Consider the following 16,459-nt stretch of genomic DNA (forward strand, 5'->3'; position numbering starts at 1 on the left):
AAAACCTAATTAAAGCTTGAGGTTCGATACCCATAGATACAAAAGTAATTTATATTTCAAGATAGAGGAAGAGAATCAAAGAGATGGAGAGGTTGCTTCTATTGACTAATTATAATATATCTATAGCTATTGAACTAGAACTTGAGGCGTTTGTTGGTTAGGTTAGATAGAATGCAAAAGTGATTAATAAGACCATGGATTTTTACGCAAATACATAATGTTAATGAATACCGATAGATTCTTGATTTTTATTAGAAATAAGCTCGTTTCATAACAATTAACAATTCGAATGAGATAAAATGATTTTTTATCTTACATATTTTCACATATTTTGAAGTAAATATATACTTTTTAAAAATATTTTTTTTTGATAAATACTTAATATATCGTATTTTTATATTCGCCTATTTACAAACGTCATTTTGCCAAAAATCATTTATTCTGTGAGAAATATGTTCAATTAATCATAAATTGTAAAATAAAATAACGTAATAAATAATATAATATATAACCAATGTGTAGATAACGAAAATTTATATGACTTTATTTTTTATACAGTCAAGTATTTTAGTGGCTAAACGTTCTCTTTCGTTCTTTTATGATATTTTATTTAGTGCTTTCTTTTGTATAGTTACAGTTTTAAAAATTAGTGTTGAATACAAATATGCTGGTTAAGTATTTCACTTTTTTTCTTTTTTTCTTTTTTTAATACATCAAAACTCGCGTCTTAGTGATTATTAATCAGTTAAAAAGCTCAAGAAATGTTACATTATATAACATTATAAAATTCAAATATATATATTACATAACTACTCACTTGATAAGTTAAATTTTTGTATTGTATTATGTTTGCACTCGTACATCTCAAAAAAATACACAAAATATATTTATTAAATTATTTAAAACAGTAATTAGTTCAGTAATGATTTTTTTTTTTATTAATAAACTAGAGTACATGAACTGTGATTGCTTAACAATTATATGTATATATAAACAGAAAAATTTATTACACTTTAAGAGTTAAATGATAAAATATAGATAATCAAGTATGTAAAATAATACGAAATAGTGATAAAATAATATATCATAGTTATCAAATACCTAATAATATTGAAACATTATTTTATTATATCTTTAAATTAATTGTGCACTTATAGTTATGTTTAGTATTAATAGATAATAGCAGTATAAGTTAATAGTACTTTAAAACAACATTCTTTTAGTCTTCACAAGACACAAATCCATACGTATTTTAAATGATTTTGTTGAGGCAAATTCAATCAGTTTTGGTTTCAATTTAATCTGCATGTCAAATATTTTCAATAAAATAGTTTAACTAAAATTTATATAAGCAAACATAGTCTCAAATTTTAACTTGACCCGATCAATATTAACTCAATCTGATATTACCATGTATGATACATAATATATACAAAGATAGGATCTCATTGTATTCAAGTGTATTTGAAGAGCATACTTGTTAGTTATTACCAAAGTGGTTATATACAATTAAGGGCGTGGTATTCTTAACACCGTTAGTTATTGCAATGATAATAAAAAAAAAGAACTAATATTGAAATTAATTGCATATAAATAAACTTAATTTTAAAATTTGATAAACCGTGGGTTGAAAATTATATTTTTTTCCTCCAGTAAACTTGCTTAAAATTTCAACCTCAATATATTTTTTAGTAAGAAAGTAAAACTAGTTGACGCTTTGAAAAGTCAAATGTAAACAATACAATTAACATTATTAAGAATTAACAGCATTAAAATTTTTTCACTCTTACATTTAAAATTATTTTTACTCATAATATAAAATTTCGTTACAATTTTGTTTTTAATATTATATTTGTTTGCGGTAAATGTTATAAATTTATATTAGATACTTATATCTATCATAGTAAGATTTGTAATTTATCATTAATATTTTATTTATCAAATTTTCCGTATTAATTTCGATTAAAACGTTAATTTTTTTTTTCATAGGCTAACAACTTAACCACTTAACGTAGTGGTTTAAACATTTTTTTCTTCTGTACTTACTAATAAAAATTCAAACTATATAATATACTTCCGGCACCAGAAACGTAATTATGCCAGTCCTAATTTATAAAATATAAAATTGAATTGAATTTAAAGTGTAAAAGGGCAAATACTTAAGTCTTAAACTGTCATCGTTTAATTGTAGGTATACATCAGTGTTATCGTATAATACTCGTATGTAACTAGATTTTTAAAAGTTGGAGAAATTATAGTTTTTAAACTAAAAAAACAAAAGTTTAATATTATATAATAGTATTTTAGATTCCGAGCGGAGCAGTATAAACACAAAAATTCTTTGGCAGTAAATTGGATCTGGTTTCTATCAAGGAAGGGGAACTTTCGATAAAATTGATATTATTTTAATTTTATAATTTAAGAAAAAAAGTAACCATAGATACTCGACATTTTTACCAAATGTTTAGCATTTTTTATATATATAATATTTTGTTTTTTTTTTTTAGTTTTATTTTATTTTAATTTTTTTTTTTGTATAAATGTTGACAAAAAATATTATTCAAGGTCAAAAAGATTGAAAATTTAGCAAAAACGTCCTCATAAAATGTTTATACTTAAAAAAGAAAATTGAGTGCAGTTCTAATAATTTTTTATCTTCGTTTAAAATTAATATGTTGATGAAATTCATCGAAATTGCAAATTATTTTGTAGTGAAGAATTCATAAATTATTAAAAACTGAAAATTGAATTACATTTTCAACATAACTCTTGCTTACAATAGTTATACAAATTAATAATGTGCCATTCTACAAATATTGTATTCAAGCGTCCAAATTATGTTAATAAAATTGGACATTCTTGTGAAAATAACGATATATTTTTGTCATTTATTTGTTTTCGAAAATTATAAGATTTTGTTATTAGAATCGTTTATTATAGCTACTCAATTTGAAATTTCGAAATTTTTTTAATGTAAAAATAATAAAAACATAAGGTTTTAATCAAAAATCTTGAAAATTAAATACAAGAACCTACAAATATTTTTCTTATTTCGATTTAAAAATATTAAAAATATATTTGTAAGATTTTTTATATACGCTTGAAGTTTAAACTTAGAAAAAAATTGTAAAATTCACAAAAATTACAAATTATAATTTATTTAAAAATGTATAACATATTCTATTTTATAGCTAAGGCATGAAATTTAATACAGGTTCCTCATACATTCTTACCAACAACTTTTTATTTAAAAAATATTGTATCAACATTTTTTCTATACACATTTGAAAGGGATCGCGGATAATTCACCGCGTGATAATTCACCGTGCGACTATTCACCGTCAACATTTCACCGTATTTACAATTCACCGCATGTATAATTCACCGCGGTTACAATTCGTCGTGGATAAAATAAAATATTAGTAAATAATAACATAATAGTATAATTATTGTTCATGTAATTAAAAATTATAAATAAGTTTATGCAAATACATTTACATACTGTTCAAAAAAAATTAAATAATATTATAATAAATTACTATCTACATAAATAATCAAACATTTAACTGAAAATGTTGGGCTATGCTTCTTAAGTAATCTTCTGTTATTCTATTATGATAGTCATCACACACATTTAGGATACTGTGTTTAAACATTTTACATTATCAAAGAAATAACTGCGATGAATTGTACGCGCGGTGAATTAATTACGGTGAAATATCCGGATACCATTTGAGAGTAAAGTTTCGATGAAATTGGATATTTAAATTAAGAATAACGATTTTAGTTATCTTGTTGTAATTTAAAAATATTTTTCATGTAAAATTAAATTTTTAAGTAGCTATTTTATTATATTTTACACAATGATATTTTTTGAATATTTGGATTAGATTTTAGTTATTGTCGATTTATTCCATGAATGGCATGATCCCGTATTTAAACTGTTCTACGGTCGTAAGTCGGTATTAACTCAAAAATTGGTAGTTACTAGCAATAATATAATATTCAACTATTAAAATATCTAGCTAATATTAAAATAAGTTCTATATTTTTGTCAAAAATTAATTCAATGCTTCATGTCTAAGATCAAACTAAATTACCAATTGATACTATAATATGGTGATTATCACCATGTAATATTAATGTAATGTAAATATACATTTAATAAAATAAACTATTATTGTAATAACCATCTAAGAAAAGTTTACTGGATAAAACCAATATTAGTAAAAAGTACGTTAATTTACCTTGCCGCTGAAATTTACCAAGTAAATTCACTGAGCTCTCATCTCTACTTTTTTTTTTATCATCGTTGACTGATAATAACTAATATTGTGACATTATAATTTATTAATTCAAAGCATAACAGAATAATAGTATATTTAAATACGGTTATATATTATAATCATTATACATACAAATTGATATGGCAATATTGATATAATTGAAGGCAATTATGTCAGTCATCGGTTCAAAAAAAAAAAAACCATCTATCTATCAGTTATAACGATAGGCGATAATACTTTTAGTTATCGATATCCGCTCCTATAGCAATTGGCAATTGCGCTCACCGCAAAGAATATAATATTTTAAATTTTGAGTGGAACGATGGATGTATTGATTTTACAATGCCTAATGTGTTTTTTTTTTGTGGACGAGAGTTGTCAATAATTCGTTTTGATTTTCGAAAATAGGGGTAATTAATATAGGATACAAAATTGGATCTAGTTTTTACTTTAAAGAGATCAAACTTTAAAATTCCCGGTACTTATTTTTATAATCGTGAAAAACAAACAAAAAATAAAAGAAAAATAGGAAGTTTCGACAACATTTTTTTTTATGTAACTTGAAAACGAATAACCGTAGAAACTTGAAATTCTCACCAAATATTTATATTATAGTTTTATTTTCATACAACATTTTTTAAGAATATTTCGACAATTTTCGAGATATTTATAATCATAAGAAATTTTTTTTAAATGTCAATTTAAAATTATTTGACTTGTAGAAATGCTTGAAAATTTAATACAAGGTTTTATATTAGTTTTTGAATGATTCTATATATTAAAAATAAAATTTATCAGAAATCCAATTTAATTTTTTATGAGGATTTCAATTTTAAATATTTACCACGTTGTTCACGAAAATGTTTCGACATTCATCCATAAAATAATTATTTCTCTTTAATCAATTTTTAATATATTATTGTATTAAATAAGAAGAATAAAAAAAATAGTTCCCATTTACCTACCTTTTTGTTTAATTTATTATGTTTTTTTTTCATTATGCTTAAAATTAAATTAATATATTTTTAACTTGATAACATTTTGTCAAAAAATGTTATAAATATATATTTAAGCATTATGTTTATCTTGTTTCTTTTCATATTATATAGTTTATATCATCTAGTTGTATTAAGTGTATTTACATCAATCATGTTGTTATACGACACGCTCTAAAGGAGTTTTTATTTTGTATCCTTTCATTGACGAAGATACTATATTATGAGTTATGACGTAGATATAGGTATATTATTATAAGTAAATGTATACGATATACGGATATATTATGTTGATTATTATTCTATAAACTACCTGTGACCAGAATACTCTAAGCTTCTATGCTCTATGCTGTTCCCTGTAGATGGATTGGAGCTTAATATATGGGGTTAAATATAACCTTATAGTATTTTATTGAAGAATAATAAATTTTAAAATTTGAAGTCAATATAAATGAAAACATTATACTTATTAATGAACCTTGTCAAACACGGTGGAATAAATTGATCGTGGGACTATATATTAATAATATGTATAATTACTATAAACACGCGTATTGCATATTTGTATTAACATATTAATATTATATACCACGGTATAATATACTTATATAGGTACTCTTATCATAACTAACTCGCGTGCCCATCCGCGTGTAAAATTATTACTATAATAGTAGCGGTGCAGTGGTCTCATATTACTATTTACTAATTATTATTATTACATCTACTGAATATATACTATAATATATTAACAAAGTTATTATACTCTAATAAGCAAACTTTTAAAGTATTCAAGTAAAAGTATTTAAGTGATTTTACAGTTTATTTAGAATACTTTTGAAATGAATTCATCAAAATATTCGACATATATTATTTTATATCTACGTATTTTAAATTCAAATACTTTGGCGTCTCTGTTTGGGTTATTAATATTATATTTTTTATACTCTGAAATAAAATCATTGGACATTTTTCATTTTATATTTGTTACACCTTATGCCTGGTTAAAAAAAAAACCAATTGATTAAATTAATGGTTCACTAAAATTTAATGGACCGATTGTGTACTACTAAATCAAGTTTATTATAAGGCCATTCATTTATTAATGATTCATTAAATCTTTAGTGATTGTTTATGCAACCCAGCACTAGGCTCCTAAAATAAACTTAAACACCGTTGTTAATTATTTTACGTGTGTATATTGTATATATAATATTATATTCTAAGAAAGGAATATTTAAATAAATTAACGCGAACATAATTCTTCATTACTCGTATTTTTCATAATTATTCGCTCAGTTAGAAAGCTTAAAAATTTAATATAAGGTTCCTCAGAAATTTTTATTAAAGCTATTTAAAAATAATAATGATACATAGACATGTTTTTTTAAATAAAAATTTCAAGTTAAGAATTATTATTAAATGTTCAATTTTATATCTAAAACTTGAAAATTTATAATACCTAAATTAAAAAAAATATATATTATGAATTATACTGAAGTAGGCTCATAAACCGCCTCCACTTAGAATCACTTTTCGTATTCAATGAACTTAAATTTAACTATATTACACTGCTTATCTATATTTTTTATATTATATTATTAATATGTAAATTATTTTGTTATAATGTAAATTAAATAATAATAATATAGGAAAACATTAATATCAACATTTTTGAAAATATCAAACAAACTTAGAATATTGACATCATAAATGTATTAAGGTATCAAAAATACCAAAATATCGATTTTATCGAAATAATATTAGCTCTTAAAACATCAGTTTAACAATATTTTCAGTTTACTAACTCATACCGGTATAAATATCATAACAAAATATCGATATAAAGAAAATACCCCTTATGTACCTATATGTATACGGTATGCTGTATGCTACTGCAGCAGCTATATATAGTTCGAGGCTTACAGTATATTTTTAACGAGTCAGCTTTGAGTTAAAACATCAAAGAAAAAAATAATTTGTATTAATAATAAACTGAAAAAAGTATATTTGAATAGTATTTGTATTACCATAAATACTTACAAAATATATTTTGTATTTGTTCTTTGTACTTTTGTCAATAATTATTTAACATATTGACAAAAATATTTAAAGTAATCTTTAAGTACTTTTTGAGTTGATGCATTTCTATTTGTATTTAAATACAAATGAAAAGTATCTTTTTACAAGATACGCATTAATAACCAGTAGTTATCTACTTGCGTGTCTGTAACATCATTACGCTCGTGTTGTTTTATTATCATGATATTTATTATACGTGTTTTACAGATCTAATGGAACCCGCAGCAGCTGACCCAGACCCATTAAGCCTAGATTTGAGCCACTTGAGTGCCGAGGAGCGTGCACTGATCCAGAACGTTATGGCCAAGGCGAAGAACATGGACGCTACCGAACCTACACCGGTGGCGCCGACGCATTCAACGATGACCAGGTAACAAAAAAAAATAGGTTTAACGGCACTTTGGGCGTACATTTTCTTTTTTTGTTATAAAACGAGGTGGATTATGGTTAAATAATAATATGTGAATGTAAGTGACCAACTTAATAGTGCAGTCTTTACAATAATATTGACTTTAAGTCTGGAATTCGTTTGATCCTTATTGTTTGGGTACCACTATTCTTATTGTAGTTGTTTGCTATCTATTATAGTAAATTATTAGAAACACTATTCAAATGAATCATCTAGAATTTGTTTTTATTTACATACTTTATACCTAGGTTTTCCTTATAATAAATTAATAAGTAACACCTCGCTATATAGAATTTTAGAATTTATTTAAACTTCAGAAATTACACACGTACACCAAAATATCTGTTGAAAATATTAAATACAAAATACCCTTGAATTAAACATCGTGTAGATATTATTTTGTTTTGTAAAATACTAAAATTTATTAAATTTTTGATCCAGGTAATTTAATATGAATTCATATTTTAGTTAAATGTATATTATATTTTGTACAAAATAGTTTTGTATTTTTTTGTTTTCCTGTTGTATTTAATAATTTCTATGGTAATAAAACAAAGAAAATAGAAAAAAGATAGTGATGACTGATGAGTATTGAATTCTAAAAGCCATTTTTGATTAAACATCTGTTGGGCCAACGGAGCGAATATGAATTGAATTCTATTATTATTCTACTGTATAATATGTTCTTATAAATATCAAATACGTAGGTTCGTTTTATTTGTATTTAATTTTACAAAATAGATTATTGATTATTTGTAGCCATGTAGTTAAGTAATAAAATTAATTTTAAATATTTATCATCATTTAATTTAATTAAAGACTTTTACACAAGTTGTTTAAAGTGTTTTATCCTTATAGGAGCCATAAGACATGAATTATATTTGAAATATTTAAATATATTGTGATATAAAGTGCAAGAACACTATGTTTTTCCCATTATTGTTATGAAATACAAAATGCAAAGAGGACCATTGTATACTTATTAGTTATTACTATTATTTATATTTTTAATTATAAAGTAGATATATTGTGTCAATAAATGTGTGAAAATAAGGCATATTATGGTAAATTTTACCTAGGTAAAATATTGAATAGGTGGGACTGGAGAAATGTACGTTAATATCTACCCAAACCTTACATAATTAATCGGAATAACACCAACTATGTCCAAGATTGTTGGCCAGTTAATTTTTATTAACTGCTTAAATTTTGGTAATAACATTAATAATACACACATACGTTTAAATATATCGTTTAATACAATCCCAAAGTCTTCATATCAATAATTTATAAGTAGGTAATACAGATCTAAAGTCTGCATAATAGCAATACACTCATATTATTATTATGTCATAAGTTATTATCGTGGAAAAATGTTTGAAAATAGGGCATTTTTGATGGAGCCATCATTATTGTTTTCGGAAAACAATCAGTCGCCTATATAATAATGTTATTATCTTAGAATGGTTTCCCACTTAGCCCGATATACATATTATTATTCGTATCTAGATTGCTTACTTTTAACCGTTAATACCGTGGTGCATACCAACTCACTGTTGGAATTTTGTATACTATAATAATATTATACTATATTATTTTAATGTTTACGATCGCGCACACTGCAATCATGCGCAAACAAGACGTGGTATTTTTCTATCGGCAGTTTTCGAGAAATGGCGACTGCGCGTCGTGCGACAGAACTAATTGCATTGTCGCAGCCACCGCGTTTTGAAAACGAATTACGACTAAAACACTTATAATTGTTGTTTTACGACAGCTTCGAGTGGCTGCTAATTTTTTGCCGAATAGGTAGTAATATTTGTTTGCACGTTTGTTTATTTAAACGTTTCGTAGAAAACGAAATTAAGCGCTACAATAGGACCGCCTGCTGACGGTTTAATCAATAATAAACAGTACTTAAAGTAATACAGTATAGCGATAAACAATACTAAAAAAAAACAAAAAAAAAAAAACACAACTATATTTTATGTGTTTTATTCGATTACCTACATATTACCTTAAGGGGTGTGCCTGCCTATACATACAAGTGGTATTTCTTTACGATCGTCAAACGCGTGCAGATATAATGAAAGCTTTGCACCTGAATAGTATTTTACTCTTTATTTTGGCTGTTATTTTGTATTATTTTTTACTGTTTATGGCGATGGATGTATTTAGTTGTTCATAAAACGGAGTAAAAAATTTAAAACATACGTTTGGCTGTACATAACTGTATTATTGTATACTGATTCGGGTTAATATAGGTTAAACATAGTTTAAGAAAACATATAATTTTGAAACCTATGTAGGTATAAAATTATATAGCTATGTAAGACGTTTCTTAGAATATTATTTAATTTCATAAAATTATATTGTATATTTTTAGACGATACTACTGCTAATTGTTAAAATGTGTCAAAAACGAGAAGCATTTTATAATTACAATACCAAAAATTATTATTAAAAAACTTAATAACCACTAAATCAAGCTATATTTTTAATACATAAAAAATTACACATTATCACATGCTATTTGTAAAGTAAAAATAGTCGGGTTTCGGCCAATTCTGGTTAACGAGTATGATTTATTCTATAATTATAATTATAATAAGTGTTTGAAATGATTTTTGGAAGCGCGCAATGGAACGAAGATTTTCTAAGATTTTAGATTCTGAGCAGAGCAATATATGTATACTGTATAGATTTTTCAATGATGTGTATACTGTATATTATTTTTGTGTGTTTATATACAGTAGTCAAAAAATGCTCTATTTTCAATATTCAGGATAGTTTCTGATAGCAAATAGTATCTAGTTTGTACTTTATAGTAGTATTAATAATAAATTAAAATAAATTATTGCACATAATTTGCAATATAAAAAACATTACATGAAATATACTTGGTGATAAAGATTGATAAACCGTCTCCCCTCAGAATCTTTTTTTCTGTATAATGATATATTATTGAATTCAAATTTAACACATCCATCACAGTGACCCACTCGATACCTACTGTATAGCAGTGTGGTACTCACTTGCCTATATTTTTTATTTTTCTTTTCTATGTAACTATTTTAGATTTTCAATGGAGTGATGAATTTATTGATTTTACAATGATGTATGTGGTTTTTTGTGCATATCTAATCATTTTTATATACAGTAGGAGTTGAGTGAACCTCGTCATCTTGTAAGCACTGTAATGGATGTGTTAAATTTTAATTCAATGATGTATTATTGTATACTATGAAAATACGACACTGAGCGAAGACGGTCATCATGAACACAAAAATAAATAAATAAAAATAAAAACGCACTTCAATCACTATCACGCTCAGAATATAAAATTTGTATAGACTAGCCGAATTGACTTGCGTTTCTATGGAATTTTTCGAAATAAAAATAAATAATATTTATTTATTATTTGTTTTTTAAATGAACAGCAAAAACCAATATATTTATGTTTAAATGTTTATAGAATAAAGGCTTAAAATCTAATCGGTCGATTTTGACGAAAGTTTTTGGAAATATCAGAATAGTTTAAATTGTAGTTTGAATAGTGTTAATATATAATAGTGTAATCAATGGATTATCCAATAATCCATTTCAGTTCAATTAGATTACAAAGTAATATACGGATTTGTGCATGAACTGTATTACACTAAAACTAAACTACAGAGAAGATAACGCAGTATTTAAATTTTTATTTTTTCTCGGGTGAATTTAGGTTTCGATAATTAATATGTAATAAAATATATTTAGTAATATAGGTTTATAAACTATTTTCGTTTGGAATCAGTTTGATTTACCATTGAATTAAACTTACCACATTTATTACAGCGACTTACTCATTGACGAGGTACACTCAACACTTACTATATAGGACATAGGTGCTATGCTATAGTGGATACCTACTAATTCTTTTTCCTTTTTTATGCAATTGGGGATAGTATGTATATATATATATATATATATATATATATATACACATATATAAAAAATAATATGTAATAGTCATTTTAAATTTTTGCCAATGGTAACTAAATTGTTACTGTCAATAAATTAGTTGGAAAAATAATGTAATGAATTTCACAATTTTTAGTATTGTTATTTAGTTTATTTGGTAACATGTCTGCACGGCTTTACTCTATCCGTCCAATGATCTTCAACTCTCAACGAATGCAAATAATTCTAATATTCTATCATAAGTTTTGTAATGTTTATGTTAACAGTTTTAATTATCATTAATGGTTCTTTTAAATTTTTGATTTTCTAAGCTAAGTCTATGAAATGTATTTAGTGAATTTAAATGAATTTAAAATCACATTCACTAACATGCACGGTTATATTTTTAAACCATACAAGTATGTAATATAAATATAGTGATTAGAAAAATAATGAGTGATGCCTCCCCGCAGGTCTGAGTTAACCTTAAATTTTACTGATTCAAGCATAAACTATTGATATTTAGCTAAAATTATTTTTCGTTTAGGTTTTAACCATTATTGTCGTATGTTATATAGGACAACGCCGATAACGTCGTCGTCTCGCAGTGAAGTCGTCACTAACGGAGGTTATGCGTCGTCTGGCAGTCAAGACTCCGGAGCCACGTACTATAACGTTACAGACGGCAAAAGTGGCGTGCAACAGCAACAAAACCCGTCGTACCAAGACCGTAACGTCTATCAGCAACAGCACAGAGATGTCAATAGTGGGTCGTCGTACTTACAACAGCAGCAACATGCCACTACTTCTGCGTACCAGCCATCAGCCAGCGGTTCGTATCAGCAGCACAGCGGTTACAATTCGGCAGCGGCGGCGGCAGCCAGACGGCATATTCAGCAACGCGGTTTCGACGACTACCATCAGTTGTCGCCTGAGGAACAATTGTCACCCGTGTCGCCGGAAAACGAAGTGTCCATGCCGTATGGAAGCAGCACTAGTGGAAACTCACAGCAATACCACCATCAGCAACAGTTGTTGCAGCAACAACAACAGTTACTACAGCAACAGCAGCAGCAACAGCAACAGCAACAGCAGCAGCCAGGAGAGCGTTCTGGATCAGATTCCAGCGACGACGTAAGCTTGGCCGAGTGTCTGGCCGGTGGAGGCGTCGAGTTGATGAACTTGCGCCCTATGCCTATGTTGGACGAGAATGGTCAAGTGTTATTAGACGATGTCGATACAGCCAGGATGCAGCAACAGCAGCAACAGCAACAGCAGCAGCAACAACAGCAGCAGCAACGGCGTGAAGAGCAGTATTGCAGTGAGCAACAAGTGTACTACGGAGGCAATGCGACGACCGCCAACGCCTCGGACGTTTATACCATACCCGAGGACGAGGACGAGCTGAGCAGTCCAACGGGCGCGGACGGTGTGACAAGCCTCCGAAAGCGGCAGATGGCTAACACGTTGACCGGTCAGTTTATTATATTTGAATGATTGATGATGTATATCTATGTTATTATACAGGGTCTTCTAAATTTCATACGATACAATTGGTGTCTATTACGTAAAAACCAATATAATCCCCCTATTCCCTACCATTTTTGTCACTTGCAATTTTGAAGATCGTGTACAAATAACTTGCTTATAAAAATATTATGTATTAAATGGTATAATATTATAGTAATCTGCAATAGCAAAACTCTAAAAACTTAGTAAAATAATAGTAAAAAAAAAGGATACTCCCTCTTCCACCACTTATGCTAGGGGTGTCCATAGACTCTTTTGCTGAGGAGGAAGGGACGAAATCTAATAGTCTTTGTTGCTAGTTTTAAATGTGTATCATAAAATGTATTTCATTTATTATTATATATTTGTTTTGATAGGATACATAAAATAGAAAATTAAAATACATCTAAAATAATAAACAATTGATTTATTCACTATTTATAAGCAAAGTTTGTGTTAAAGACAAAGAGTTACTAACTTATAATAGTTATACTTTACAATTAATATGAAATACAATTAATTAATATATACTTATACAATGACAAGACAAGTTTGTTTCATTTGGTTACATTTCAGATATATAAATATTGCTAGATAAATAGTTTTATTAACATTTATATTATTATTCATTCACTGATATTTCTTAAAACTATTGTTTAGAAAATGTATTTATAAGTACTTATTAAACTATTATGACGCATTTTTATATAGCGCACCAATACGACGATGACCAAGTATAAAATCATAAAACTTAATATAAAAGTAATGTATTGTTAACAACCTTGACAATGTTTAATCTAAAATATAAATCATTTTAAATGTAAAAGTATGAAACTGTTTAATGCTTAGTAATGTTAAAATATTTTTTTTCTAGTCCAATAGTGAAATTAATTTTGATGGTTTTTTTTTTATTTTTTTTTTAGCTATTTCTGGATTGAACAGTAGTTCAGCGGCGATTAATTTGCACCATCAGATTGTCGATAACGAGCGGTTTATGATGAAATACGCTGCTGCGAATTCAGGTAGCTCGGACTCGCATCAAAAATCTAAGTTGTTAAACGAAGAATCTTCAGCAACACCCGTTTTTTCCGAGCAAATCCGATCGAAAAAACTCAATCAGTCGTCTACAATACAATCCGGTATGACTATTATAGTTATAACATGTGTATTTGTATTTTATAATAAACATGTATCATTATTTTATAAAAATATAATAATATTAATGAAAATATATTAATACATTTTAATTTAACGTATCCTCGCTAGATAATTATAAATAATTAGTACTTTAAAAAGTCTATACTTTATCATATAAGTGTACCACCTACACTAATTTCGAAATACTTATTTATTGAATATAAACATTTAGTTTTATATTTATTTTGTTTGTTTCACTGAGTGTTATTAATTGTTACAATTCGATTTTTATTTGTGAACGGTACAATTTTAATTTGAATATGTAACGAATAATATAATTCGTATTTCTCGAAACCTCATTTCAGAAACATCAATAAGTACAAAAACTAATAACAGCGGGAATTTAATAATTTTATTTGTTGGTTAGGATAAAACTGTGTTAAGGTTATTTTATTAAAATATGTAATTGGGTTCAATTTCTTTAAATATTTTACATATCAGAAAATTTGTGTTTGCGTATCTATTAGTATTTTTACTAATATACTAATACTTATTGGTGTAATTTAAAATATATATAATTGATAATTATATACATATTACCAATATTAGTATAAATATATTGGTAAAGATACAATTTATCTTTGTTCATTTTTTATTCCCGATGTCATCTTTTTTTATACATTTTATAAAATAAATGTATTTATACTAAACAATTATGTTAAATATGAGTAGTTATAATTTAGTTTAAGGTAACAAATTGGGATAGACAATGTGATTATTATTATCAATTTATAGTATATATAATTAACAATCAACATTATTAAAAAGCGATTCAAGGCAATAACATTAAGTAGCTATATTAAATCATAAAAAGATTATATTTTGTTGGTAATTATTCTAATTTAGGTGTATAATAAATCATAAAAATTGTATAGTTTTTTTTATACATTTTTGATTATGTATAATGTAAAATATAAATAATTTGATCTCCAGACACCGGAAGAAACCATGATCAACGACGCTTTATTAATCGCGTAGCTACCTCTTCGACGTGAGAGAGATATTTTGTAGATGTTTAGTTGTGTTTGTACATAAACCGTTTATGTCAAACCTTGTCATAACATGATTTAAGTCACTTTGTGATTTAGCATAATCCACCTGATTACAAATTTAGTTATATAATTTTAAGTCGTTAGTAAACATTTTGCGTCAACGTCTTATCTAAAATCTAAATTCTCAATTATATGCAAATAAAAAACAAACTAACAAAAATAACATTACACATAAATGAAATCTTTGATGCACTCTAGAGGTATCGTTAAATACATTTAATAAGAAATAAATTAATTTCTAGTGTATACTGTATTTTGGATAGAAAATAAAAAAAATCAATTTAATAAAGAGTACAGTGAATTAATAGCTAAAACTTTATAATTGACTAATAATATATTTCAAAACACGGTATTAAAAGTTTTTTTAAATCCATATAAACTGCATTTATTTGACTAGTTTTAACGTAGACAGCTTTTGAACATGAAACCTATAATACAGTTAAGTATCAATAACGTAACATATCCTAACATATCAATATATAAAAAAAAAATTAGTTATCGATTCATTGTCATTTAGCAGTTTCCATTTATTTCCCTAGTATAAAGATAAAAAATAAACATGTTTAAATCGATATGACGCGTAAATTATATAATTTATTCCAACAATTTCCATATAATTTATAGGAATTTGTTACGTGTTCCAAGGAATTGATTATCACTAAATGTTTGTACAATTATTATAAATTCCATTCAGAATTTATGTGTTATTTACTTTACTATAATATTTTAGGTGTCTTACAAAATAACAAATTCCGGGCTGGCAGTGGGGAAAACGTTGTTCAGCCAGTAGTTGTTGCTTATGCCCAAAACTCCCCTTCGTACTACAACGGCAGTAACAGCAGTAGTAGCAGTAGCAGCAACAGCAGCAGGTATATAATACATGACAATATTATGCAGCTGATTATTAGCGTCTTAGAGTTTCTACAATGTGCACAATTATACACCGGTTAAGATGAGGGCTGTGTAAAATGTTACGAAGACATGAATGAT

At 26.4% G+C, this 16,459-nt stretch overlaps 1 protein-coding gene across 4 annotated transcripts in view; it reads left to right on the plus strand.

The window, feature by feature from the left end:
* The window catches only part of LOC132927539 (mediator of RNA polymerase II transcription subunit 12-like), an 84,161-nt gene that overhangs the window by 22,230 nt on the left and 45,472 nt on the right, over nt 1-16,459 (plus strand). For all 4 annotated transcript variants that reach the window (XM_060992081.1, XM_060992083.1, XM_060992082.1 and 1 more), the window contains exons 2-5: nt 7,568-7,730; nt 12,290-13,185; nt 14,144-14,359; nt 16,200-16,338. In XM_060992081.1, coding sequence (XP_060848064.1) covers nt 7,568-7,730; nt 12,290-13,185; nt 14,144-14,359; nt 16,200-16,338 — 1,414 coding nt within the window. The remainder of the gene's footprint in view (nt 1-7,567; nt 7,731-12,289; nt 13,186-14,143; nt 14,360-16,199; nt 16,339-16,459) is intronic.

This window comes from Rhopalosiphum padi, chromosome 3, assembly GCF_020882245.1.
Source record: "Rhopalosiphum padi isolate XX-2018 chromosome 3, ASM2088224v1, whole genome shotgun sequence".
Taxonomy (NCBI): Eukaryota; Metazoa; Arthropoda; class Insecta; order Hemiptera; family Aphididae; genus Rhopalosiphum; species Rhopalosiphum padi.